The sequence below is a fragment of the Thrips palmi genome, unplaced genomic scaffold (assembly GCF_012932325.1).
Source record: "Thrips palmi isolate BJ-2018 unplaced genomic scaffold, TpBJ-2018v1 HiC_scaffold_12, whole genome shotgun sequence".
NCBI classification, from domain to species: domain Eukaryota; kingdom Metazoa; phylum Arthropoda; class Insecta; order Thysanoptera; family Thripidae; genus Thrips; species Thrips palmi.
In genome coordinates this window covers 2076724-2101781 of record NW_023144623.1, presented here as the reverse complement: position 1 = coordinate 2101781, position 25058 = coordinate 2076724, and the positions used below count along the sequence as shown (strand labels likewise).

Below are 25058 nucleotides of genomic sequence, written 5' to 3'. Positions count from 1 at the left end.
CACAAAACGGTCAGACACAAAATGGCGAGACTTTCGTGTCTGACCACGTCTGACCGAGGGGTCGACAACTACCTCGAGCCGTGTACGAGGTAGTATATATTACCGGTAATATAAGTAATATAGGGTAATATAAGGTAATATACGGAAATAAAACAACGGTAATATATGATAAAAGAAGATGAGAACGTGACACAGTATCCTTGACTAAGGCTAAAATCAGGAGTTCTGGCTAAAATTTTGGTATTATGCAGACCTTACCCTCGTTTCATGACAGCGCCCCCTGTCAGATAAAAGGTATGCAACCCGATGCAACCTATCTGACCAAAGTATGGCGCGTAGCTTCATGTCAGATTGAACACGGACATCAAATCCGAATTTCTTCCTGTCGCAAGGAGAAGCCTAATAGCTTTAACACCTTGATACCAAGGTTCAGTACGGCAAGTTTAACGTTAGTTTAGGTTAGAAACAAGCAAATCACAGAAATATGTGGTAATATAGTGGTAATATAGTGGTAATATAGAGGTAATATACGGTAATATAGGGTAATATACGGTAATATACGGTAATATAAGGTAATATAGAGGTAATATAAGCTCTGCGTACGAGGTAATATGGGAGTTGTCGACCCCTCGCGTCTGACCGTAACCGTCCGGCGCTTTGCGGCCTTTAGGTGGTGGTTAGACGCTAAAGTCTCGCCATTTTGTGGTGAGACTTTTGTGTCTGACCGTTTTGTGGCGAGACTTTTTTTGTCTGACCACATTTTGGCGAGACTTTCAGGTCTGACCAGAACTTGGCGAGACTTTTATGTCTCGCCTCTTGAGTGGTGAGAAGTCTGACCTTTGGATTTGTAGTGTATCTTGCGATTGTGCCTTAGGATGGTTTGCATCATCACACCAAATTGTTTGACCCAGTTCCTAACAATTTAGGAGAAAATCCACATGAAAAATGGATATAACTGAACTTACCTCTTTTACGATCGAATTTTCATCGGAAAATGGAGGTAACTCAACCGAAGTCCACATAACTCCATTCCACGAAATGGCAAAATCAGATAAGTTTACTTGTGTCTTTATAAAGTGTGAAAGGAATCAACTAAACTTAACTCCCCATCACTAGTTGGAAAAAAAGAGGTAACTCCAAAAATGTACCACAGAAGTACAGACTCTACGCAGACCTCAGCTCCACTTGAATTGTCTCCAAATTCCGTCTTGTTTGGGAGAACCAAGTAAACATGGTTCTGTAGTCCATTCCAACGTAAAGATTTAAATCACAGAAACCGTCCACAGAGTGATACTACACTTTTGAAAATTTTCAGAGTTATTTCTTAGGCTTTCTTGAAAAAAAAAAATACGATTTCAAGAAATCCTAGGAGTCACGAAGTCAATTTGATTACTGTGTAAGACTGTGGAGAAAGAAAAGAAGTGGTGTTGTGAAGTTGTGGCTCAGGGGACTACCAATGGCAGTAGTACCAATGCGGTCGATGTGCCATCCGTCGAAATTAAAACTTGACAATAAATAGAAATCAAAATGCTGGTAAATTCAAAAAATTCCAATGCTAATGTATTTCGCAGTGTTCTGACAATGGAACATCTTTAGTCCATAATTATTAAAATGTTCTTAGCAGAAAGAAGGCAGTAAATTAATTTTCACGGGTTGGCAACTAGTTTCTCGGCGTCTGCGCCCTTGCGAAAATCGCGAAGCTGAAAGCACCAGCAGTCGCGCATTAAAACTGCCCCTCCATTGTTGCTGACGTTGAATTGTTTGGCTTGTTTCAAAAGGCTATGGTTCTCTAGTCATGTTTTCTTCAATTCTGTGTAACAGTTCTCCCTCACAACGTATCAACACCACGACGGTTGGTTTGACAAACTTCATAAACTCGGGAGGGATGGTTTCGAAACGCGGGTGAGTCTTGTTCGAGGAACATGAGCACTGCAAGTCGCGAGGTGGAGCGAAGTGGTCCTAGTGCTACACTGCAAACCTAACTGTCTACTAAGTACACACTTACAAATGCGTGCTTGCAAGTACACACTTACAAACGCATGCTTCGCCAAGTACACACTTACAAATGCATGCTTGCAAGTAGACACTTACAAACGCATGCTTGACGCATGGAGTTATACGGCGTCAAGCGTGCGTTTGTAAGTGTCTATACTTGCAAGCATGCATTTGTAAGTGTGTACTTGGCGAAGCATGCATTTGTAAGTGTGTACTTGCAAGCACGCGTTTGTAAGTGTGTACTAAGTAGACAGTTAAGTTTGCAGTGTAACTGAATCACAACAACAACAAAATTGTTTTATTGACAGAAAAAAAAGTAATATTTGAGAAACTTTATGTCAGAAAAAAAGAACCTTGGTTTTGCTAATTTTTTGTGAATATTTTTTTAGAAAGTTATCACATAAAAATTGAAAATTTGTTTTATACGAATTTTCATAAGCAGGAAACAAAGAAAAAACAAGAAAGAGAGCAAAATTAATACAGATTTCAATTGCTACAGTTGGTTAAACTGTTAAACAGGTTGCAAACCTACTGCGCATGTCCAAAAACACTCCGATCAAGAAGTATTATTGGATAGTTCTACCCGAAAAACTGCGTTCGAACCGACACCAATTCTATTGTTGTGCAGTCAAAGAAATTTTTCACTTCGAACGTGCTATTTCAGCTTTTGGAGTAAGCTGTACAGACCCAAAAAGAAGCTCGGCTATTGGTCCGCCCCGGCTCGGGCTCCCCCCACTCCCTTTTTTTTTTCCTTTGACGAGTCGAGTTTTGCCAAGGAAACGGCGATTTTGACAGCAAATTTCTCAAAATTGGCCGTTAGCTTCTTAACCAGATTTCAGCATGAGAATCAGCATTCAAAGTTCTACAAGTCTGCAAAGTCTCATTAAAATCGTAAAGAAAATTTCCGAAATGCATAAAGGGCCACACAAATTGAATCTCGGGCCGGCTGAATCCTGGGTATACTATAAGGCTACTTCGTGCCTAAAAAATGCAATTGCATCATTCATCTGATAAGTTCACCCTCGAAACAGTATTTTGTGTCTCCTGAAAAATGATGAAAACTGAGTTATCCCCTGCTTCCCGCCGTGGCTGGATTGTAGCAAGCCACGCCGCGGCAGTGGCACGACCCTGAGCAACTTCTGCCGGATTTGCGGCATCCGCACTGCATAGTTGAGCACGACGTGGCGACACATCTGCATTGTCCAAGCGACGGCAGCGGTTCAATTTTAGGCAGGGATCCGAAGAGACGCAAGGCCTCGGGGGTTGGCTGGGGGTAAAACAAACGCAAAGCTACATAAAGCGCCACGAAAGACAGGCGGCTGCAAAAAGTTTGGCTGCGCAAATAGCAAACAAGCTGTTCTATGGAAATAGGCATACTTCTTTAAGATAACCGGAGAACGGGGTAATATGAGACATGAAGGAAAATCGAGACAAAGCGCACTTTTTTCGGTTTTTGTCGTGTTGCTCTAGCGGTTGTAAGACCACCGTGAGTTTTTTTTTTTTCGTGATCTAGGAGGCCGTGGCAGCTCACAGGAAACGCACGACGGCTATCAGAGACTCGCCAGGATTATTTAGAACCAAAGGAAAAACCTCTAAATTCTAACAAGTTTTATGAAGTTAATAAAAACCTCCCCAGAAACCTCGGTTAGAACTCGGGTTGTCGTCCGAACGATGTTTAAATCTGTAGGCAATTATGTCAACATAATCAGGACAAAATTTGGTTCCGTTATGTCTACTCCCGGGCTGCCTGTTCCAGATGGAATACAATTTGGTAACTTGCAGGGAAAATAGAGACACCTCTTTTCGCCTGAAACATGAGGCCAAACATACTCCACTGTTAATAATTTCAAGTAATAATGATTTTAACGCGTATTTGTTTTACCATCTGACCGGCATCTATGCTCTTCGTTTAGTATTTTCATGTGACAGGCACAACTCATGACTTCTTATACATTTTTCAGCTCTCTTTAGTGACACCCATTTTTCTCCCCTCCAGATTGTATATCGTCTCCATTATAGTTTCCAATCATCTTTAAAATGAATGAAAAGAACTTAAAAAGCTCCAAACCCGCCTGAATGATTTAATTCTGCATACTTATTTAACATTTCTTTCTTATGTCTCATATTACCCCACATTGCAGGGAAATAAGGGACGGTATTCCGAGGGTTATTGAAAGGTCCCTACTGCACCTAAAAATCTGAAATTTGGTGGGAGTGTAGCCAAAGGGTCAATAAACAAGTGATGAACACCTCAGTACCTCAAATTGAAATTGAAAGAGGGAAATTCACAGAAAACCTCGAAATTTGTCTCACATTACCCCGTTCTACGGTACAGTTGACGGCTGAACCCAGTTACCAATTTTGGAGGTTAGGGTTGCCTTGTTAATATACTACGCCCCATCTTGAAAACATGGAATAGGTAAGGTTATCCACTATTCAGGTCTCAAAGAGGGGGGAGGGAAGAAAAAGTGGCCAGATTATTTGCATCACACCATCGGAGGATTTCTAAATTTGCTACTCATCTCGTGCAAACAGACCTTAGTATCCGGGTTACGACAGGTTACTCCACGGCAGTGACACAAGGGCGAGCAGCCAATGCCAGATTTTCGGCATCCGCAGTGCATCGTCGAACACGACGTCTTCACGCAATTGCACTGGCCCCCCGACCATGGCGGAGGCGGAAGTTTAGCCGACGCGTACGGTGTGTCCGTTTCCTGGCACCAGAAATAGTCGGAGTAAGGTCTGTCCTGAGGTTGTATTGGTATTCAAGTAGAATGGACACTTCTAGCAAAGCCTGAACTGAAGAACACGAAGAAGAACATAAGCTGTAAACTGTTGTCAAGTAACGCCTATCTATCGATGACAAGTGTTTATTCTCAATCCAAAAATTAAAACTTAATTTCACGAAAGAATGTGATTTAAACCTGTCAAAACCCCCGAAAAAGACTGATTTCTTGTCCTGCTTCTGGTCTTAGTTCTTGTTCTTCACTTCAGGCCCTGCTAGAACGGACATCCGAGAGAAGAAACAATTTCTATAGTTCCTTCTCTCGATTCAAAACTATACATTGATATTTCTAATGTCGTAAAGTCTCGTACAATTTTGAGCAATAAGAAGATTGTATTAAAAAAGGGCAGCTGCAGCTTCACACTCTCATTCCAGGAACGTCACGTTGAAACGAACGTGACAAAATGTCACGTTCGTTTAAGCGTTGTGTCACATTCGTTTGGGTGTGAATTGGCCAAAAATCAGCTTGTTCACATTCAAAAGAACGTGACACAATGCTCAACTGAACGATACATTTTGTCACGTTCGTTTTAACGTGATGTCAAGTTCCTGGAATGAGAGTGCAGTCAGCAATACAAAATTATCGCGTAAATGCAACAAGTGAGCACTCCTTGACATGTAGAAATGTCAGCCAGTTTCTCCCCTTTCCAGAATTGCCAACAGCTGAGGCAAACACTTCGGTTGGTTTCTTTCATTGCACTCACCTCGTCACTGTCATAGAAATCCGACGCGTCTGACAACTTTTTCTTAGCTCCATGGTCAATGTCAGTGGTAAACGGAGTGTAGCGATCGCGGGAGGCTTCTAAAGAAGTGGTTTCTTCGAACGTTTCCTGGAAGATCAAAGGGAGCTTTTCATCGCAGTAAAGAACCCTGGTACACTCAAAATGTCTTCCAATGAAATTTGAGCTTATGTTACTCGAATGTTACAGTGAATTCGGCGCGAGCATAATACGAAGCAATATTTCTTGGTACTACGAATCTTTTTAAAATTCTCAAGTGAGAATTTGCAGTGCTGCAAAATACAAAGACGAACCTTCGTAATACTTATGGAGAAAAACCACCTTCGTATTATGCTTGCGCCATTTCCTTCGTGTTATGTGAAATTTCTCCGAAAGACATTTAGAGTGAACACTCTCAGAGCATTCCAGGCAGAAATACTATAATTGCTGTCTACCTGCCGGTTGAGTCTAGATAGTGCACCTTGCACACAGTTAACTGAGTGTATGTCACTTCTGTTTTCGATTCGACGCTTTTGAATACGCTGTCAATCCAAATGTAGACCAAGACCATCTTGGGCTATGCTTTTGCATCAACTTGGTCCACGCGTTGAGGCTTTGAGGACCTCATTTTGGTCAGAGAAAATCGAAGTCATTCTACGATATTATGAGGGCACACACTCAATCCAGGACCATTACATCACGTGGAAACGAATGTGACAATTGTCACGTTCCTTCGAGTTTTGTGCCACATTCGTTTGGATGTGAATCAGCCACAAACTAGCCTCTTCAAACGAACGAATGGGATACTGTCTAATCTTAAAGAGTTTGGGCATTTTCAAAAGTCCAACAATGACATGTTTTGTTCAAAATGTTCAAATGTTCATTCCATTTTTCATACGGCACGACAATGACTGCCCATGGTAAATTGTGGCCTTGGGGCAGTTAATTTTCGAAATTGTTCGAATAGACATTTTTTACAGAAATAGGTTCGTCTCGACAAGACAAACAAAAAATGTCAACACATGCTGTGGGTTTGGATGGATATTGCAAAAGTAAGTGGGCTTTGAAACTAAGAAATAGTCGCAAAAGGTCATATTGCACCCAAGTACTTTTAAAGGGCAATATTTTTTCATTTTTCATGCGAACCTTTGGCATGTGATGACATTTATTGTCCCTCGTGTTGAGACGGATCGCATTTTAGAAAGTGGTGTCTGAGGCCTGATTTACCACTGCTAAGCCCCTGACCCATTTTCACCCTACCGTGTCCCATTCTTACCCTAAACTTACAAGTCCGAATTATCATATTTTTAATACAACTGGAAAATTAAATGACCATTTGATCTTATTTTAACGCCAAATGGAGTGGAACAGAGTTCCCTATAATGTAAATGCACACTCTCAGCCTCTTATTGACTTTATCGTCAGTACTTAGTATTTTATTCTTAGATACGAACAATGTACTGCCTAAAATTATGCAGGTATCATTTTTTGTCAATAAGTCGTAACAAAAATGCAGATAACACGGAACAAAAGTCAAAAGTACATTTTACTGTTGCACAAAAAACTACAGGTAGTATCGACATCGACAAAATGTCAATACCATGTGCTAAAAGTCAAAAGTCTGTCTGAGAGTGCATTACACACACTGCATTTCGCCATTGCGGACTTGTGGAAACCTTAATATCGCTTATTATTCAAATTGTCCCATTATTACCCCAACTGACCCTACCATGTGGGGGGTTCAGTTCTTCCTCTGTCCAGTTCTCCTGCCCTGTCGCTAGAGCAAGCCGCTAGCGTCCATGGGCGCTCTCTGCACTGTGGCAAAAAAGTGCGGAAAATTCTGTTTTTTTTTGCCAGGATTCTCCGAAGCCCAAGGGGGTATTCACTCAGGTATTAGTCGGTCGAAGGGTATGTAATAGCCCTGTAATAGTTGCTGTAATAGGTAATATCTGTGTAATTGCTGTAATATGGTGTATTACCTGTAATGGCCCCGTAATAGGTGTAATAGGAGTGTAATTGATGTGTAATAGGTGGTAATAGTAATACATAAATCGTTTAAAATGTCAGAAAAGGGCGTTGTTGTGACGGTAATTGTTATGAAATAGCTGTAATTGTTATGTATTAGCTGTAATTGTTGTGTAATAGCTGTAATTGGTGTGTAATACTGTGTAATTTATGTAATGACTGTATTTGATGTAATAGTCAGTAATTGCTTTCATAGCACTCAAATAGGTCTGTAATCGTCGTTTGTATTCGATGTAATCGTCTGTAATTGCTGTAATAGTATTGTAATAGGTCTGTAATAGCCGTAATAGTGAGGTAATACACGTAATTGACAGATGAGCTGTAATAGGATGTAATTCATGTAATACTTTTCAAAAGGTATTAGTATGTCGACCACTTTTAGGAGTGAATACCCCCTTGCCGAAGCCCTCTTATCAATATTCTCCGTAGGGCCGTACAGTTCAGTATTCTCCGGAAAACCGCACAGTCTTCTCCGCAGGACCTGGAAGACTGGGTCCTACGGAGAACACAGAGAGGTCCTACGGAGAAGACCGTACGGTCCTACGGAGAATACTGTTAAAGCCTACGGAGAGTATTGTGATATTCCTGACTCTCAGAAAGAATGAGTCGGTTCTGGTGGTAGCGTGGCTTTATTGGTAGGGCACAAGGCGAGAGCGTCCTCTCAGGGCAAGAGTACAGAGCCGTCTGGCTGGGGCAGGGTGCTCGCCGGGAGCCCCTGGCAGCCAACAATGGCGCCCGCGAGAGGGGTGTTTCAACAGTCAAAACCGTGTAACTTTGTCCAAGTCTCGAATATCACAGTATTGACAAGGGTGCTACGGAGAATTACCACAAGCTGTTTACAGAATTTTCCGTAGCTTTTTGCCACAGTGTGCAGCGCCCCCTTTTGCTAGGGTTGTTTTACAGGAACTACCTACCGCCGTGGCTGGATTGTAGCAAGCCACGCCGCGGCAGTGGCACGACCCTGAGCAACTTCTTCCGGATTTGCGGCATCCGCACTGCATAGTTGAGCACGACGTGGCGACACATCTGCATTGTCCAAGCGACGGCAGCGGTTCAATTTTAGGCAGGGATCCGAAGAGACGCAAGGCCTCAGTGGTTGGCTGGGGGCGAAACACGATAAGCTTCACACACGTACTCTACAAACTCAGGTGTGCACATAGCATGCCTCAGGTTCGAGCATTTGCAAAAACTACTCAAGGATTATTAATGTTATTCCTTATCTCGTCCAACAGACCTTTGAATCCGGGTTGAAGCACGTTACTCCACGGCAGTGACACAAGGGCGAGCAGCCAATGCCAGATTTTCGGCATCCGCAGAGCATCGTCGAACAAGACGTCTTCACGCAATTGCACTGGCCGCCCGACCATGGCGGAAGTTTGGCCGAGGCGTATGGGACGTCCGTTTCCTGGCACCAGATGCAGTGGTCTAAGCGTTTTGGCGACACCCGGCGTCTTTGCGATCTTTTTTCTACGAGTGTCAATAGACAGTGTGACTATGCGGCCCGATTTCACAGCTTGAAATGAAATTTACCGCACTGGTCTAAACTATTTTGGAAGAGGGTCAAAATGCTGTGGACGACACTTGGCCATACACCATACACATTGTAGTGCGGCTAACTTACGTGTATCAAGGCATTGCCATATGTACTTCAATGCCTAAAATGGGTTCTTGCCAGTTCAAAATCGAATCAAATTTTTTAATGTGTGGATTTCACGGGCTTTATTGATATTTGGACTGTATTGTGTTTCATTTTACAGTCCCCATCAACAAAGGGTGGCTCATGTCTAAAGCAGAAATGCTCGGAAAAGGAGAATACTCCTAAAAAACAGCAAGTGAGCAAGTTAACGTAGATTTAGTACCAATGAAGGTTTCTGACCACACTTATTCATCACAAGGTAGAATCAGACCCCTTTGAACTTAATTATAAAAAGTGACGCGAGAACCCCTACTCTCCCTTAGGATTGCATGGAACTGTGTGGCCTTACATACTCACCCAGTAACTACTTGGCGAGTCCTGCATATTTAGCAGTTTCTTTCCAGCGTGTTGAGCGCTAGAAGCAAAGGCAACTTCGGAGTCGTAAGAAGTATCAATGGAAGAGGTAGGCTGGAACATAAAAACCTTCATACTTACGTACGTGGAAAGGTGGTGTAACGGAGAGAGACATCTTCAGCCTCTTTGCCTATTTTTCTATTCACTCATGAGCAGTTAATGCACGTGAACCATACCTTCCAAGCACAGTGCAGATTATCGTCTACCTGGATATCTTGTAGACACGCACCATGCTTACTAGTTTTGAGCAAATTTAAAGATACACCTGTCCTTACTTTAACCTTCCCGATTGTGAGAAAACTTGGTGGGCATGTTAGGTCCTCATGTAGAGGTCTCGGGACGAAATTTGAGGGCGAAAGTGAATTTATCGACTTAGTGAGCTGTGGCCAATTTTCGTTTCCTTCTTTTTGATTTTGGCAGCGGGTGGAAACTCCCTTGGCGCGGCTGAAACCATGACCCGGGCGGCTCGCCACGGCCCGGTCAGCCGCCCGGGAAAGGGCTGCGCCGGCCACTTCTATTGCTTGCAAATCAATGAAAAATTTGACTTTTCGATAAAGCGACCATGCTAGTACCCAGTTCAAGAACCAACGAATCGTGTCCATTCATTAGTTTTCACCTACGGACACAGGTGCAAACGGGTTCAAACAGAAAGTGACTGAAATGAGGTCGGTCGGTGACGCGCTCTCCAGCACGCTGCGGCCATATTGTGCATAGTCTACTTAAGGGCGTACGGGTGGCAAAAAAAATTTTTTGGCATTTGAAAGTGCTGGGTGTGTTCTTTAATCCTGCCGAGCGGTTTTTCCCTGCGACGCATAGTTTAAGCGTGGCGATGCTTACAAGTTCGAAAATTTAGCGTTTTTAGCCTTTTTCGGAAAAGTCTCCCGGGAAAACCAATGGAAGAAGCTCAATATAATTTTGCAGCCAGGTTAATGAAGGTCGTAGGTATGTTGTGAAGAATTTTCACGGCGATCGGGTTCAAGGGAAAGCTCCTGGAACGCCTTGAAAAAGGCCATTTTTCAAAAGTGCGCAGCGACAAAAGTGCACGAGTGAGAAGGTTGAAAAACCTTTACCACACGGCCAGGACCTTCCTCTATTGATTGCAAAAAGTTCCGAGTCGCTAGAACAAACGGTTTATCCAGGAGAGTTTTCCGAAAGTGAGCTAGATTTGCAGGACCTTCAACAGAAGAGAGAGACAAGCGATGTCTTGTCTCTCTCGCGCCTAGTTGTTTCCGAAGCAGCCCCCGCTGCAGGTAGCCGGGCGAGGCCCTCGCCGGGGAACAATGCGAGCCCCAGACCCTTGCCACCGCGCGCCGTCTGGGACCGGACTGCAGCCAGTGCGGAGCCATCTCCAACTTTTGCAAAACGGAAGGTCGAAGCTTCGGTCAAAATTGTCGCAGGACTATTTTTCAAAGTATCATTGGAACCGCGATTTTGCGAGGAGACCATTTCTGTCCGATTGGACGCTGAAAAACGGGCCGTTCAAAAAATTTCTGTTTGGGGTTGAGGGGCAATAAATCCTCCTGTCACCATCCTCGCTTCGATGCGACGAGCCGCCGGCAGTGAATGAGGCCCTCGACACAATAGATAGGGGGCGACTACCTGGCCTAGTCCAGAGAGTCAAATTTCTAACGCGTCGCTTGACATGTTTGCAACGATGACCAATGCACGCGGGACAAAATTCTGGATCTATTCATGCAAAATTTGAATTCGAGCGATCATTTTGACGAAGCAGGACAAACTGCATTTCACACCTTCACTGAAATGTGAACCGTTTCGTGACAAGCATTTTGGTAGCGTTGTCAAAAATTGTCATTTTACTATGAACACGGACTTAGAAAAATTCCAGCCGATTGGCCGGACAAGCAAAACTGCTCGGCTGCTCATCGGAGCCCAGCTCCGGAGGCGAGGTGCCGTTGCCCCTCCCCGGTCGGGGGGCAATAAAAGCTATTGTGCTAGTGTTGGCGTGGCCCTGCCTGACCTGGCTGCAGTCTGGCGACGCCTGACGGGGCCAACGCTTATTCGGAAAAGCCTTCTCGAAATGGACCGCCACCCTTACGTCCTTAATCCGCTCAGATCTCGGCCATCCTTCATCGTAGAACAAATCCAAGCACATATTCGGAATCTGCGAGAAATTTGCCGGGGCGTACGATGGGTCGTCAGTTCGAAATCACGAAACATAAAGCGCAGCCATAACGGGGAAAAGAGGTAAAAAGATCTTTTTATCATTATGACTGCGCTTTATGTTTTGTGGTTTTGTGGCCACAGCGCGCTGGAGAGCGCGTCACCGACTGACTTCATTTCTGGCACTTCCTGTGTGAACCTGTGCCCGTAGGTGAAAACTAATGAATGGACACGATTCGTTGGTTCTTGAACTGGATACTAGCATGGTCGCTTTTTCGAAAAGTCAAAGTTTTCATTGATTTCCAAGCAACAAAAGTGGCCGGCGCAGCCCATTCCCGGCCGCCGGGCGGCCGACCGGGCAGTGGTGAGCCACCCGGGACATGGTTTCAGCCGCGCCAAGGGAGTTTCCACCCGCTGATTTTGGGTATTTTGGATATCTTCCGGGTCTTGAGCGGGGTGGTGCAAAATTCTTCAATGTCCAGAAAGTTACGAAAAAAAGGGGAAAATTGGCGAAATTGTCAATAAATTATTTTACATAATGTGAAATTTTGACTGAAATTTTTTTTCTAGAAAGCCAACATGCGCACCAAACTTTGCTGTATTCGGAGGAGGTCGATGTGAAGTCCTGTCTTTTCACAATACATTTTTGCCCTTTGATGTGTGGTGCACTTACCGTGGTTGTACTATCCTTCCTTGAAATTGTGTCTGCCACTGAATCGAATTTTCTTTCAATGGGCAATTCGGTCGCTTCAACAGGGGTTTTCGAGCGATCACCTACTGGAGGTGTATCGTTCTCTTCGAAAATATTTTGCACCTGTCTAGTCTTCTGGTGTGAGGCCTGTCCCTCAGATAGTTTGTGTGGTTCTGCTTGTTGTTCATCAATTAGTTCGACAATATTCAGAATCGTCACGCAATCATTACGCCGGCACCACCATGTAGATCGCTGATTATCAGTTGCTTCGTTCTCTTTAACACAGATCCTATGAAAGGAACGCTTGCAGCTATCAGAGCATTTCACTTGGCCAGCGGAGTTCTCCTTAACTTGATTGCCACAGACGGGGCACGTGGTTTGTAATGCTTTCTTCAAAGCTTCTCTGGTTTGGGTGTCATGTTCCTTAATTTTGTTTGGCTCTTCACACACTGCACATCTATACACGACTATTTTGCAGCGACCAATTCCTATCTCCGACAATTTGCCGCAAGTCACATGACAATTTTTAAAGCACTTTATGCATCGTTTGACAGACTCCCCACTATTAATCACAGCATCACACGAACCGCAAGGTAAAGGATTCTGTGCAATAGTGAACATGACACCCTTGTGAGTAGTCGTGTAATCTGTTAATGTCTGGGGACTAGCCAGTCTTCCCACAAGACAGGAGCTCACGTACAGTCTGTCTAGTCTGGCATTCTGAAACGTAAACATGGATTGGGAACCTCGCGGGTAAATGTCGTGAAGGAGATCACTGCCCTTTGTAACTTTAGGAGTTGTGCCCATGGGCCAGAATCTGTCCTCTTCTCGATCGACTGAATTGAAATCTCCTCCGACGATTACTTTATCCCCAGCTTTCGTCTTCTGGGACAGCGCATCAAACAGTTTTTGTGCCCCAACGTCCGCCTTCATAACATGCACGTTGTACACGGTAAAGAGTTCGTCATTGAATGTAACAGTCGTTGCTAGAACTCGAGCGTAGCATTGCGAAATATCAATCAGCACTCGTGGCTTGGATACATTCAGTATACCTCTTCGAGTTAGAGTCATGAGGTAATTTTCTCGCATTGATGATTTTGTTGCCTTATTGTACTCTCTGAAATCATATCGACGCCAGGCCTCAGACACTTCCTGGAGCAGAGCAATATCGACACGTTGTTTTCTGAGGTACTCTTCTAGGTAGCCACAAGATTTCTGCCGGTCATCTTTCTTCTTGATTGCACCCATCTTATTTAAGTTGATAGTGACGATATTCAAAATATGAGAAGTTTCGACGCCAGTGCCCTGGTCTGCAGGCTTTGGAGTCGCCATATTTTGGGTCACTGCAAAAAGACACCGAGAGGTAATAAAAGTCAAGCAAGCTGGCACACGTTTCTGAACAGGAAAGGAGGGCCATAAGAGGGTTGGGTGATTCCGTGCGAAGGCGGTCATTTTGGCTGAAGCAAATTTTTTTAAAAGAGTACAACTTTTTAGTCGAACTTTGGTCTAGATGGCATACATGGCACCCCACAGTACCCCTCTGAGCGTGGCAACGATACAAATTGACTTTCGTTTTCACCCCCCTATGAAATACGACGGAATTTACAGAAATTATGACGTAATTTGATCCAGGAAGCGGAAGAAGGGGGTAAGTCGAGTTGAATCCGTTCCCTTTTGCAAGGCCTAAACCTTGCAGGTGGAAGAACAGGTGAGGAATGTCAACTAAAAATAAATGCAAGAGGATGGGACGTGTCTCACCACACTTATTTTTGGACCAAATTTTCGCTCATGTTTACATGAAAGACTGATAAGAGGTCACTGAATCAACTCGACTTAACCCCTTCTTCCGCTTCGTGGATCATTTACAGATGACAGAATTAACAAAGCGAAGTGTTAAGTCTCCTGACCCGGCTGGGTTACAAGATAGGTAAAAACAGTTAACGGTGTCTTTTCAAGCATGTCCGAAATAGCGATTTTTAGCAAAGGTTTTGGTACCTTTGTCCCTCAGATAGAGGAGCTATGGCCTGAAACGGAATTTACACCCTACCCGTTTTGAACAATTCTGACGGGCTGGAAGCGTTGTTTGACTGCCCCAGGCCCTGCGGCCACGGGCTTCTAGTAGTGTTTTCGATGTTCTTTCGATTTGAAGCGGTCGCGAGGTTCTCAAACGAAAAGTAATCCCAGTGAACCGTCAGTTGTGAAAGCAGCATAAATAACGTGGTCACACGGTGGACATTTTTCCATAGGCTGTTTCGGGTGCACCAAGTGATGCTACAAAAGTCACCTTCCGTAATTTTGTGAAGAATAAGTCATGGAAGAGAGTTAAATAGCGAGGTTTCTTTTGATGTGGTTGCCATATACTACAGCATGGCAATGTTGTCTTTTAGGTGTTTGTGACCATGACGGAACTTACAAAACGACACTTAAGCACCTAACAAAACCTAGAAAAAATAAAGTTAGATTGACTTATTCACGTGAGGACATGCACTGTGGGAAAAAATCACAGCAAATCCTGTAGTGATTAGTACAGCTGTCACTGTAGTTCAGAGTTCAGGATTTACAGTACTTTTTTACAGGATCTACTGAACTTTGTACGGGATTTACTGTTACCACAGGAGTGGAGTACGGAATATCCTGTACCAGGTACAGTAAATGCTGTAACCAGGCACAGTAATTACTGTGTCCTGAACTAAGGGAGCATGGGGCGATTTGTAACAGATTTTGGAATTTGGGTTTTACGGACGTATTTTTGGCACAATTTGACTCAGATATGGCCCGATTGATAGCTCAACCCTTTATCTAGCTTAAAAAATGACCAGACACACTCTTAGGTCTGTTAAATAGCAATGGTACAGTGAATTTCAAACCCTTGCATCTGTTACGAATCACCCCGGCTCGGGGCGAATCGTAACAGCCATGGGGCGATTCGTAACAAGTAGTGAACTGACTAGAAAAAGAGTCAGGAAACTATCAAACAGGCAATGATTTCTTCCAGGAAAAGAGAAACCAGTTTTCATTTGTTGATACCAATATTTTTTTTTACTTCAAGTAATTAAAATTAGATTTTGTGAGGAAATAATGCTTTGTATGTCTGGGGTAAAATGTTCAATAATTCTTTCATGACTCAAGGCTTAAGAAGTGAGATGTGTTTATTTTGGTAGACTGATACAGAATTATTAGAAAAGTTTGCACAATTACTTATCACAGACCATTGAACAAAAAAATAAAATATCACAGGTCTTTGATTAAAATACATTAAATAATAAACAACCCATCGATCAAAAGATCAATAATTAATAAAAACACAAAGTCTCTTTTGGACTGAAAATCCTCACAATAATAATGCTTACTTTAAGTATACAGTCTTAATTAAATCACAAAAAAATCTTAGATCACATTTAGTACATTAGAAAAATAATATTGTGATTCAACCTAGTTTATAATCACTAAAATCGAAATCAAAACTATAATGGGTCTGCTGCCGTTTAGTTAATCCAGGGTGAGAAGCAGGATGAGGCAGAATTGCCTTGATGTCACTTCTGTTCACAACTTTCAAATCAGGTTTAGCCGGCATTGTAAATCTATTTTTGGCTTTACGTGACAAGCGAAGATAAGAGATTCCTAAATCTCCATTATCATCAACATCTTTGATTATTTTCCCCGCAAAGTATTTATTTTCAGGGACAGTCATTAACACTAAAACATGATCGCCTTCCATGGGACAGGAATCAAGAACAGGCAATGTAGATTTGGATTTAGATTTGGACTTCGATTTTGATTTTGATCTGGATTTAGATTTAACAGGTGCAGCAGGTATTGACATTAAATCATCATCAACACAACTTTCATCACTGAAGTCCAAAACTTTTTTTACTTTATCCTTCTTTGCTTTGCTTGCTTCTGCTAGCCTCTTTTTTCTGCCCTCTTCTGTCTGTTTTCTTCTTTCTGTCGTTCCTGTTCATCCCGTTCTCTCTGTCTTGCCTCCACTTCTTCTTTTTCTGGTGTGTTTGTTGGGATGAAACACTTGCCCTTCCTTCTTTGTTTGCGTTTAGGCTCACTTTCTTTTGCCTTGGGCAAACCCTTGAACTGCCTTGGAGTGATGAATGCTGATTGGCCACTGCTCCCTGCTTGCGGTTGACTTTCACTTGGGGAAGACACACTGGTAATGGTTAGTTCAGGCTCAATAATTTTACTGGCACTAGACAAGCTTGCTGCTGTAGGTTTATTGGTGGGAAATGCAGTGGAAGCTTCAGCTTCATTGGTGGTGTTAGGTGTTTCAGTTACAGTGGTCACAAGTCTCCCTTTACATCTTCTCTTTGACTTTGATTTTTTTTCAGTGATGACAGTGGGGACAGTAGTCGGAACTTCAGCTTCATTGTTTAGGGGAGGCGTTTCAGTTGCAGTCAATTTCCTTTTGCGTACAGTTTTCCTGGACTTAGACTTCTTCTCAGTTGACAAGCTGCTACTGTTGTCTGCTCGTGTCACACTTACAGTGGAGGGGATACTACTTCCTTCTTCAAGTGTTTCAGCGTCATTGCTTAAGCCTGCTGCAGACTCACTTACAGGAACAATGGCAAGAACTTCAATCGTACTTTCAGGGTTGGGCTTCTCAGTTACCGTGGACATAAAAAAGTTATCATCAGTAAATATGTTGCGATCAAATGGAATAATTCCAGTTCTTGAAAATCCAGCTGTTATGTTTTCCACTGTTCCTGCCCTTAGCAAAGCAGTTCTAACAAAACCAGCAATGTGGTATATTGTCACTTGCTGTCCTGGATTATTGATCAGCCATGCATTCACAGAAGCATCATATTGAGTCTTGAACGGTCCAAAAAGTGACACATCAAGGGGCTGCAGTCGATGTGTGCAGTGGGGAGGGAATGTCAGAATTGTTATCCCATTATCCTTGGCAACATTCAATGCCTCAACACTAAGGTGAGTTTCAACATTATCTACTAAGAGAAGAAAAGGATTATCCTTAGTTGCACAAGTGTGCTTAATTACATGATTTAGAACAGACACAAAAGTACTTTTGGTCATATAGCCATTTTCATTGGCAAGGCCCAGAGTCCCTGGATAGGCGTTTATCAACATAGAGCTCACAAATTTTTTCCTAGGAAACAGCATAACTGGGGGAATGATTGAGCCATAAGCAGTCACTATGCAGCACGTTGTAACAGAGACTCCTCGTTCAGCTGACTTGATTTTGTGCACTTGTTTCACACCCTTGGGACAGACAACCTTCCGAGTGTTTTGCACTGTGTTGTTTGAAGTTTCATCAAGGTTTCCGACTCTGGAGCCATCAGCAAAGCGTGGATGTCGTTTCAGACAATCTTCGAGCTTGTCATAGAAGGTATTGACATTGTGTCTGTTGAACGCTGCTGCTCGTTGCAGACTACAAGCTTCTGGTGTTCGAATAGATAATTGCGGGTGTCTCTTCATGAACCCTGCAAACATAACATATAAAAAATAGTGGCAAATAAATAAACAAGAAAAGTAAAACATTGTGTGAAAGAGGAAAAATAAAACTTACCATGGAACCAGTCAATCCCAGCTAGTCAATCAGTTTTCCATTTTGGTGGCACACTGATTTGGTTTAACTCAGCAGTTTCATATGCTAGCTCCCGAACCATTGATGTTGACAGACCATAGCCAATCAAAGCCATGTCCATGCAGTATGCCGCTATAGATTCTTCTTGGTCCACTGAGAAAATAGTCTTTCCACCTGGAGGCTGCAACACTGGAAGATCTTGATTTTCTGCATTTTCATTTGTTTTGCTTTTCTTGTGCATTCGAAACAATAGGCCATAATTTACGCTGCATTCCTTGGCAGCCGCTCTGACACTGTAGCCAAGATTGATTAACTGAAGTCCTCTTTGGACTTTGCAGGGGTTTGTCCTTACACGATTTGTTTTTTTTTGATAATTACGAACCATGGCTGAAAAAAAAAACATGAAACAAACATTAGTTGCTATGTTTAGATGAGAAACATCAATTGGAATGGCTCAGGAGAGGAATATTCAGTCCAGGAACCAATCACCTCTCTCGCACCTCTTGTTACAAATCGCCCCATGCTCCTTGTTACGAATCACCCCAGTGGGTATAGGCTTTCACAAACCGCCCCAAATAATAACCAAGTTAGGTTATGACAGAATCCACAGTTGGATTACATTCGTAAAGGACGATACTATGTAAACCAAAAGTTGCGTGAAGAGGGATTGGTTACTCAGGGCCACAGACGGAAAGTCCTGAAAGTCAGATATTCAAGTTTTACCTGTGTTCGTGGTATCACAAAATAGAGACAAAAACAGCGGCCATGCCACAGCACTGCACCCTACGGAGTCGATTGCAAATCAAACAAGTCGCCTAGGCGGAGAAAAGTTCACATTCATATTCGTATTCGGAACCCCCCGTATGGGAAATTAGGACATGTGTTACGAATCGCCCCTGTTACAAATCGCCCCATGCTCCCTTACAGTAAATCCCGGCAAAAAAATTAACGGGATTTACTGTGGTTTTTTTGCAGTGTGGTCCTCGTTTAGTAAAACAAATTTGAATTGCACAAGCTACCCGATCAACCTGAGTTCAGGCGCAAGACCCCAATGACCTGAAATGACCCCCTACGCACGGAATCACGCCCGAGAGCTCTTCCTTCGGGAGGGGCTCCCTGGGCTCGAGGTGGGCGGTGCGCTCCCTGGCTCGGTATCTCCACTGATAGTATTCAAAATGAGGTACTTCCAACCCAAAAATCCGTGGTGAAACTATCTGCGGTGCCCCAAAAGTAACGCAGCTGCGGTGGACATTTGACCTCATTTTTCTGCGTTGTCTTCGACGCAGAGAAGACGAATATTGCCATTTTGACGACACTATCCTAGTCATTCCACGCCAAGTCGACAAGGTTTTTTTGAGCGCTCCGTGCGCTAGCGAGGCCCGGCCCCCCACCACCGCCTCAACCGGTGCCGGCCTGTTGTGAGCATAGCTAACCTCTCAGAAAAACACTGTCTTTGTTCGTTATTAGGTGGCAAGTCGGTCTCGTTTGTAGTCAGTTCTCTCGTTCCTTTCGTTATCTTTCGATCAAGCACAGAAGATATTTTCTTTGTGCCAAAATCGCAGAGAATTTTTGCTGATGCGAGCCGCTGCAACTGGCCGCGGCGCCCCGTTGACGTTTCACTTAAGCAAAAATTCTTTGCGATTTTGGCACAAAGAAAATATCTTCTGTGCTTGATCGATAGATAATAAAATGAACACACTAAATGTTTATGTACAATTTTGTACGTGCTGATGCATAATTTTAAACTTGTGTGCCGTCGTGCACAAAATTGTGCGTGAATTTGCATAAATTTATGCATCTTTACGCATGATATTATGCAAATTTCACGTATGCACAAAATCGTGCATGTTGCACGTATAAAATTCTACCTAAACATTTAGTGTGAACGAGGGAACTGACTACAAACGAGACTGACTATTGCCACCAAATAACGTACAAAAACAGTGTGTTTCTGAAAGGTTAGCTAGGCTCACAACAGGCCGGCACCGGCTGGGGCGGTCGTGGGGGGCCGGGCCTCACTACCGCACGGAGCGCTCAAAAGTGCCGTGTTGCTACCTCCTACTTTAGTCCAGGGAGTGGCTCCGGAACGAGCAGCTCTCCCGCGAGCTTTCTAATGACCCCTCCTGCCCGCCCCCGGCTGCACACTAAATGTTTATGTATACAATTTTGTACGTGGTGATGCATAAATTTAAACTTGTGTGCCGTCATGCATAAAATTGTGCGTGATTTGGATAAATTTATGCATTTTCACGCATAATGTTATGCAAATTCCCCGCATGCACAAAATCGTGCAAGTGGCACGGACAAAATTCTAAAACATTTAGTGTGTGGTTTATCTGGTGGCGAATCTGGGAATGTGACGTCACGTTCGTTTAAACGTGAATCGTGTCACGTTAGTTTGAATACTAGCTCAAGGCTTGCCTTATTAGTCGAGCCGATGTTTTAGGATTTGATATGTTATTAGTTTGTTGATTCGTACTGTTCTATGTCATGACACATTTTCATGCCCCGCGCATCAAAAGTTTACTATAAGTACTTTCCAAAACCATTGTCCATTTATAAAAAATAATAATTGAAACATTTAAGGATTCAAACAACTGCTCTTAACATGTCATGTGCTATTATGTTCCTTTGCTTCAACCCGGTGCGCGGTGGACGCTCGTTCGATGCCGCCATTGAGCTACTGTGTCAACATGCAATATTAGGAAAAACACGATTTTTATTCAACTATGCTATCTTCATCTTCTTAATTGGACTTTGATTATTACTATGCAATGAAATACACGGTTATAGTAAAGTAGACTGGAATTTGCAGTTTTCGTCCTAGAAAGTTGTGGAACCTTTAGAAATGCGTTATTTTAAGTGCTTGACACGATTAAGTCCGGAAAACAGCGATACGGCGACTTTCGATTTTCGGTTAAAAAGTTGCGTTTTTAGTAGGGACTTAGGCGATGGCGGGGTTAGGCGACGGCTTGTTGACGCGGCGGCGCTGCCATCTAGCGGTCGGTCGCGGTACTACGTCGGGAGGACTGCCACTGTACTGCTGTCAACATGCCGAAGTGCCCGCTGTATCTTGCCTGGAAGGAGGTCCTGTAGGATCTGGGGGATCCCTACAATTGGGGCCCAATGAAAGTCCAGTATCGAAGGGCATTCTGGAGTGACCTCCACTACAGGGAACGGATCTTGATCGCGTCCTTCTGCTACCAAAACGGGAGCAACATGTCGGCCGCGCTCCGTTTCTTTCGCACCCGGCTCAAGTGCCCCAACCGGATCGACAAACTGATCAAATTGTTCGACTACTGGAACGACCCAGAGTCCGGCTACCAACGGCGGAACAATTCCTGGGCCTATGATATGTACTTGGGCTGTATTGCATCATTGAACGGCGAGCCAAGGCCAGGACAGCATCAGTATGTCATAACTTAGAGGGGTATGTTTAGCTATTAAATAGAAGGGTGATTTCATTGAGGTCTAATTTATTCTTTCCCTAATAGTTACCCTTCTATGGATCACAAAATAAACTTTGAACTAAACAACAAAGTAAACGTGTCTCTAAGAACTCTAGAACATTCACAAAAACAATAAATCAACCTTAGCAAGGATACTTTTCTTTTATCTGGGTAATCATGATGGTCCATTTAGAATGGACATCCAGTCCATACTTTTGCGACCACATGAACTCATCCACGTACTCAAAAAAAAATAATTTGCTATTCATGACGTTCTTTGTTCGGCAATACTTCTTCAAGCAGTTCCAGTGGCCTTCGATTCGATTTGTGCACACCCCTGTGGCACTCTTAAAATTCTTGCTATGGTTCACTGTGTCATGAAGGTAACCTTCCTTTGATAGGCTGTCGTATGCTTTCCAGCAATCGGTCCATATCATGGTTCCTGGTTTGACATGCCGTTTAATCGCAGGTATGAGGGTTGCCTTATCTCTCTTCTGAACATACAGGATGACACTTTCCTTAGTTTGAGTGTCAATCATCCCCAATACCCACGTTGTCTTGACCCTCTTACCCAGATTATACTTCCGCTTTGCCACCACACTTTCGTCAATCTGCACTGTATACCCCTCTCCTCCTAGGGTTTGTTCTTCACTAGTCAAAAGCTTCCAGGAGCATATGTCCCTGAAGTACCGATAGTACTGTACCACAGTAACTTTAGTATAACCTATGAGGTTGATCGTAACTTTAACACTGGCATGTGAACACCACAGCCACAGCAATACAAAGAAGGCTTCAAAATCTATCTTCGTCGTCTCAAAGAAAGTGCCGTCAGTTAGGCTCTTGAACTTTTTGCACTTTTTACAGTAATAAGCATACCCACCTGCCGAGAGGACAATCACATTAATATTTGATTCAGTTAATAATAATTTATAGATTTAGATTCGAAAATACCTTTGTACTCTTTGTTTTTGTTGAGTGTCCTCTTCGTTCGGCACTTTGGGCAGCGATTTAAAGTCTGAAGTAGACCCTCTTGTAGCAAGAGCTCAATTACCTCCTTCTCAGATCTTTTAAATATATTATAGACGTCTTTGAGTGAGCGCACTTGTAATAGAGACATTTTCAAGGGAAGTACTACGCCGAGCACGCCGGGTCAATTTGACAGCTATACACAGTGGAAGTCCTTCCGACGTAGTACCGCGACCGACCGCTAGATGGCAGCGCCGCCGCGTCAACATGCCGTCCCCTAACCCCGCCATCGCCCAAGTCCCTACTAAAAACGCAACTTTTTAACCGAAAATCGAAAGTCGCCGTATCGCTGTTTTCCGGACTTTATCGTGTCAAACACTTAAAATAACGCATTTCTAAAGGTTCCGCAACTTTCTAAGACGAAAACTGCAAATTCGAGTCTACTTTACCATACCCACAGACACAAAATAGCTATTTCAAATTTTAAGTGGTAACAGCTTTTTATAAGAATGTTTGGTGCAAAGGTTGGCAACGAGCTCAGCGATTCTAAACATATAACAGTAAAATGCTATTAATGTTTGACAAAATTTCAAGTTCTTATACATCACTCGTCAATAAAACTACACTTTCAAAGCAATCACAATGTGTCGGAACCTATGCGTTCACCTCAAGTATGATTTTTGTCCAAATTTGTAGTTAAATTTTTCGTGTCGGAGATGTGGTAAGACCCTCGTGGAACGACGGGCCTATGGGGTGGCCGCAGGACTAAAATGATGGTCGAGACCTCCTGCTGATTTAAGCTTACAAGTTTATTCCATGCCCATTCGTCTCGCCCAACTATGTCACATTCGTTTGAACGTGAATGCGGCCTCCTCTAGGCTCGAGAACAGCCGATTCGCATCCGAACGAGTGGGACGCAGTATTCAAACGAACGTGACGTGATTCACGTTCAAGCGAACGTGACGTCTCATTCCCGGATTCCCAGTGAACATTGAACTGTTCGGTTCTACCACACTACGCTTTGAAAGTAGAACTAAAGTTCTGTTCCAACCCTGTTCCAAACCAGACTGCATATTTTCACACGGAGAGGGCGTGATCGAATAGAATTGGATGCATACTTACAGCTGGAGACGTTTGAAAGCGACACTTAAACCAACTGCTTTCGACACTGAGGACGGTGGCCGCTCATCTGGTGCTAGTCTAGTCAAAGCCATTGCAGTGCGAGCCTGATAAGAAAAATTCTAATCACTTTTTGGGGTCCGTCATGGTCTTATCGGAATGCACTGCAAAATTTAAGGACAGGGAGTCTCAAACACCGTAGGTGAACTGCATATCGATAACAGGCTATTTTTAGGCGTTCTTAGGGCTAGGCTGGCCGTACGGTGTAAGTCGAATTATTCCCTTTTTCCGTTTCCTGGATCAAGTGTGGGACTGTCCCACACTTTCATTTGCAGCGTCATCACTTTCGAACACTGCAAAAACACGTTCTGAAGCAATCGCTCTAGTCACTTTTCGGCTCTTTTCAGTGCATTGCCCCGTGTGTCCGTGACGGACGCGCTGCGTGTGCCCTTGAGCCACGCGGAAGAGCATTGTTGGCGGTGCTGATCTTTTACCGCGGTCCACATTTTAACCTTTCGTGCGGCGCGTGAGCTATTAGCGCCGTGACGGTTCGTTGGGCCAAACGACAGAGGCCTCAAATCGCTGGACAACTGGTACACGGAGTGAGGTAGCGACGTGCATCTGAACTGCTCCAATTCTGGAAACCAAACACTGGAAAACCACTGGCGTGACTTTGTGCCGTTTCAGGGGCACGCTCTAAATGATATGTACAATTTTGTACGAGACATCTTAGTTTTTTGTGTGTACGAAATTTTCGTACAATTTTCGTACGAAAAACTGCACATTCTACGCCATTTTGGTACAAAATTGTACAAAATTTTGTACAGATGCGTACGAAAAGTTTGTGTGTACAAAAAACTGTGATGTCTCGTCCAAAAAGCATCCTGTCTGCGAAGATATAGTTCGTAAATTACAAAGTATTTGCTTTTCTTTGTTAGGCCTAAAATAGTTTGTAACGTTTTCAGAGTACGTTTTACTTCAGCGTTTTGCCGTTTTTTTTTTTGGCATGACTTTAAGATATAGTGACCACCAATCCCTGGTACACTCGCGCCAGGAAAGGCAGGCACGCCGTTTTTCGGCGTGCTTTCCTGTCACGCAGTTTTCCGGCGTGACTTTTTGTCCCACCCATCTCTTATTCCAGGAACGTGACGCCACGTTGAAACGAATGTGACAAAATGTCACAATCCTTTGAGCATTGTGTCCCATTCGTTTACATGTGAATCAGGCATCAATTAGCTCGTTCACATTTAAACGAACGGGGCATAATGCTGAACGTGACATTTTGTCACATTCGTATCAGCGTGATATCACTCACGTTCCTGGAATGAAAATGCATTCGATTTTCAGTGACCAACCAGAGAAGACAACCTTCAAGCGATGCACTCGCTGCTTCATCCCGTTGCATCCTGGATAGAGATTGTTATTCCGCTGCTGGCGCTGCGCTGCGTTCAAAGCAAAAACATCAATTCTTTCGCGGTGGGTAAGGGAGTATGGGGCGATTTGTAACTGGGGCGATTCGTAACAAATGCGTTTATTAAGGCCAGGGACAGGTGAAAAAATGATCTCAGAAACTGCTGGTCCAAAACT

At 43.5% G+C, this 25058-nt stretch overlaps 1 protein-coding gene across 1 annotated transcript; it reads right to left on the bottom strand.

The window, feature by feature from the left end:
* Window positions 1–1327: 1327 nt before the first annotated feature.
* Window positions 1328–23540, bottom strand: LOC117640274. The gene is made up of 9 exons (XM_034376634.1): window positions 23475–23540; window positions 12369–13729; window positions 9518–9628; window positions 8759–8929; window positions 8439–8624; window positions 5485–5610; window positions 4533–4709; window positions 2984–3262; window positions 1328–1347 (listed from the first exon to the last, which is right to left on the bottom strand). The coding sequence occupies exons 2-8, from the start codon at window positions 13716–13718 to the stop codon at window positions 3062–3064; spliced, it is 2322 nt and encodes a 773-aa protein (XP_034232525.1). The 5' UTR covers window positions 13719–13729; window positions 23475–23540; the 3' UTR covers window positions 1328–1347; window positions 2984–3061.
* Between the last annotated feature and the right edge of the window lie 1518 nt (window positions 23541–25058).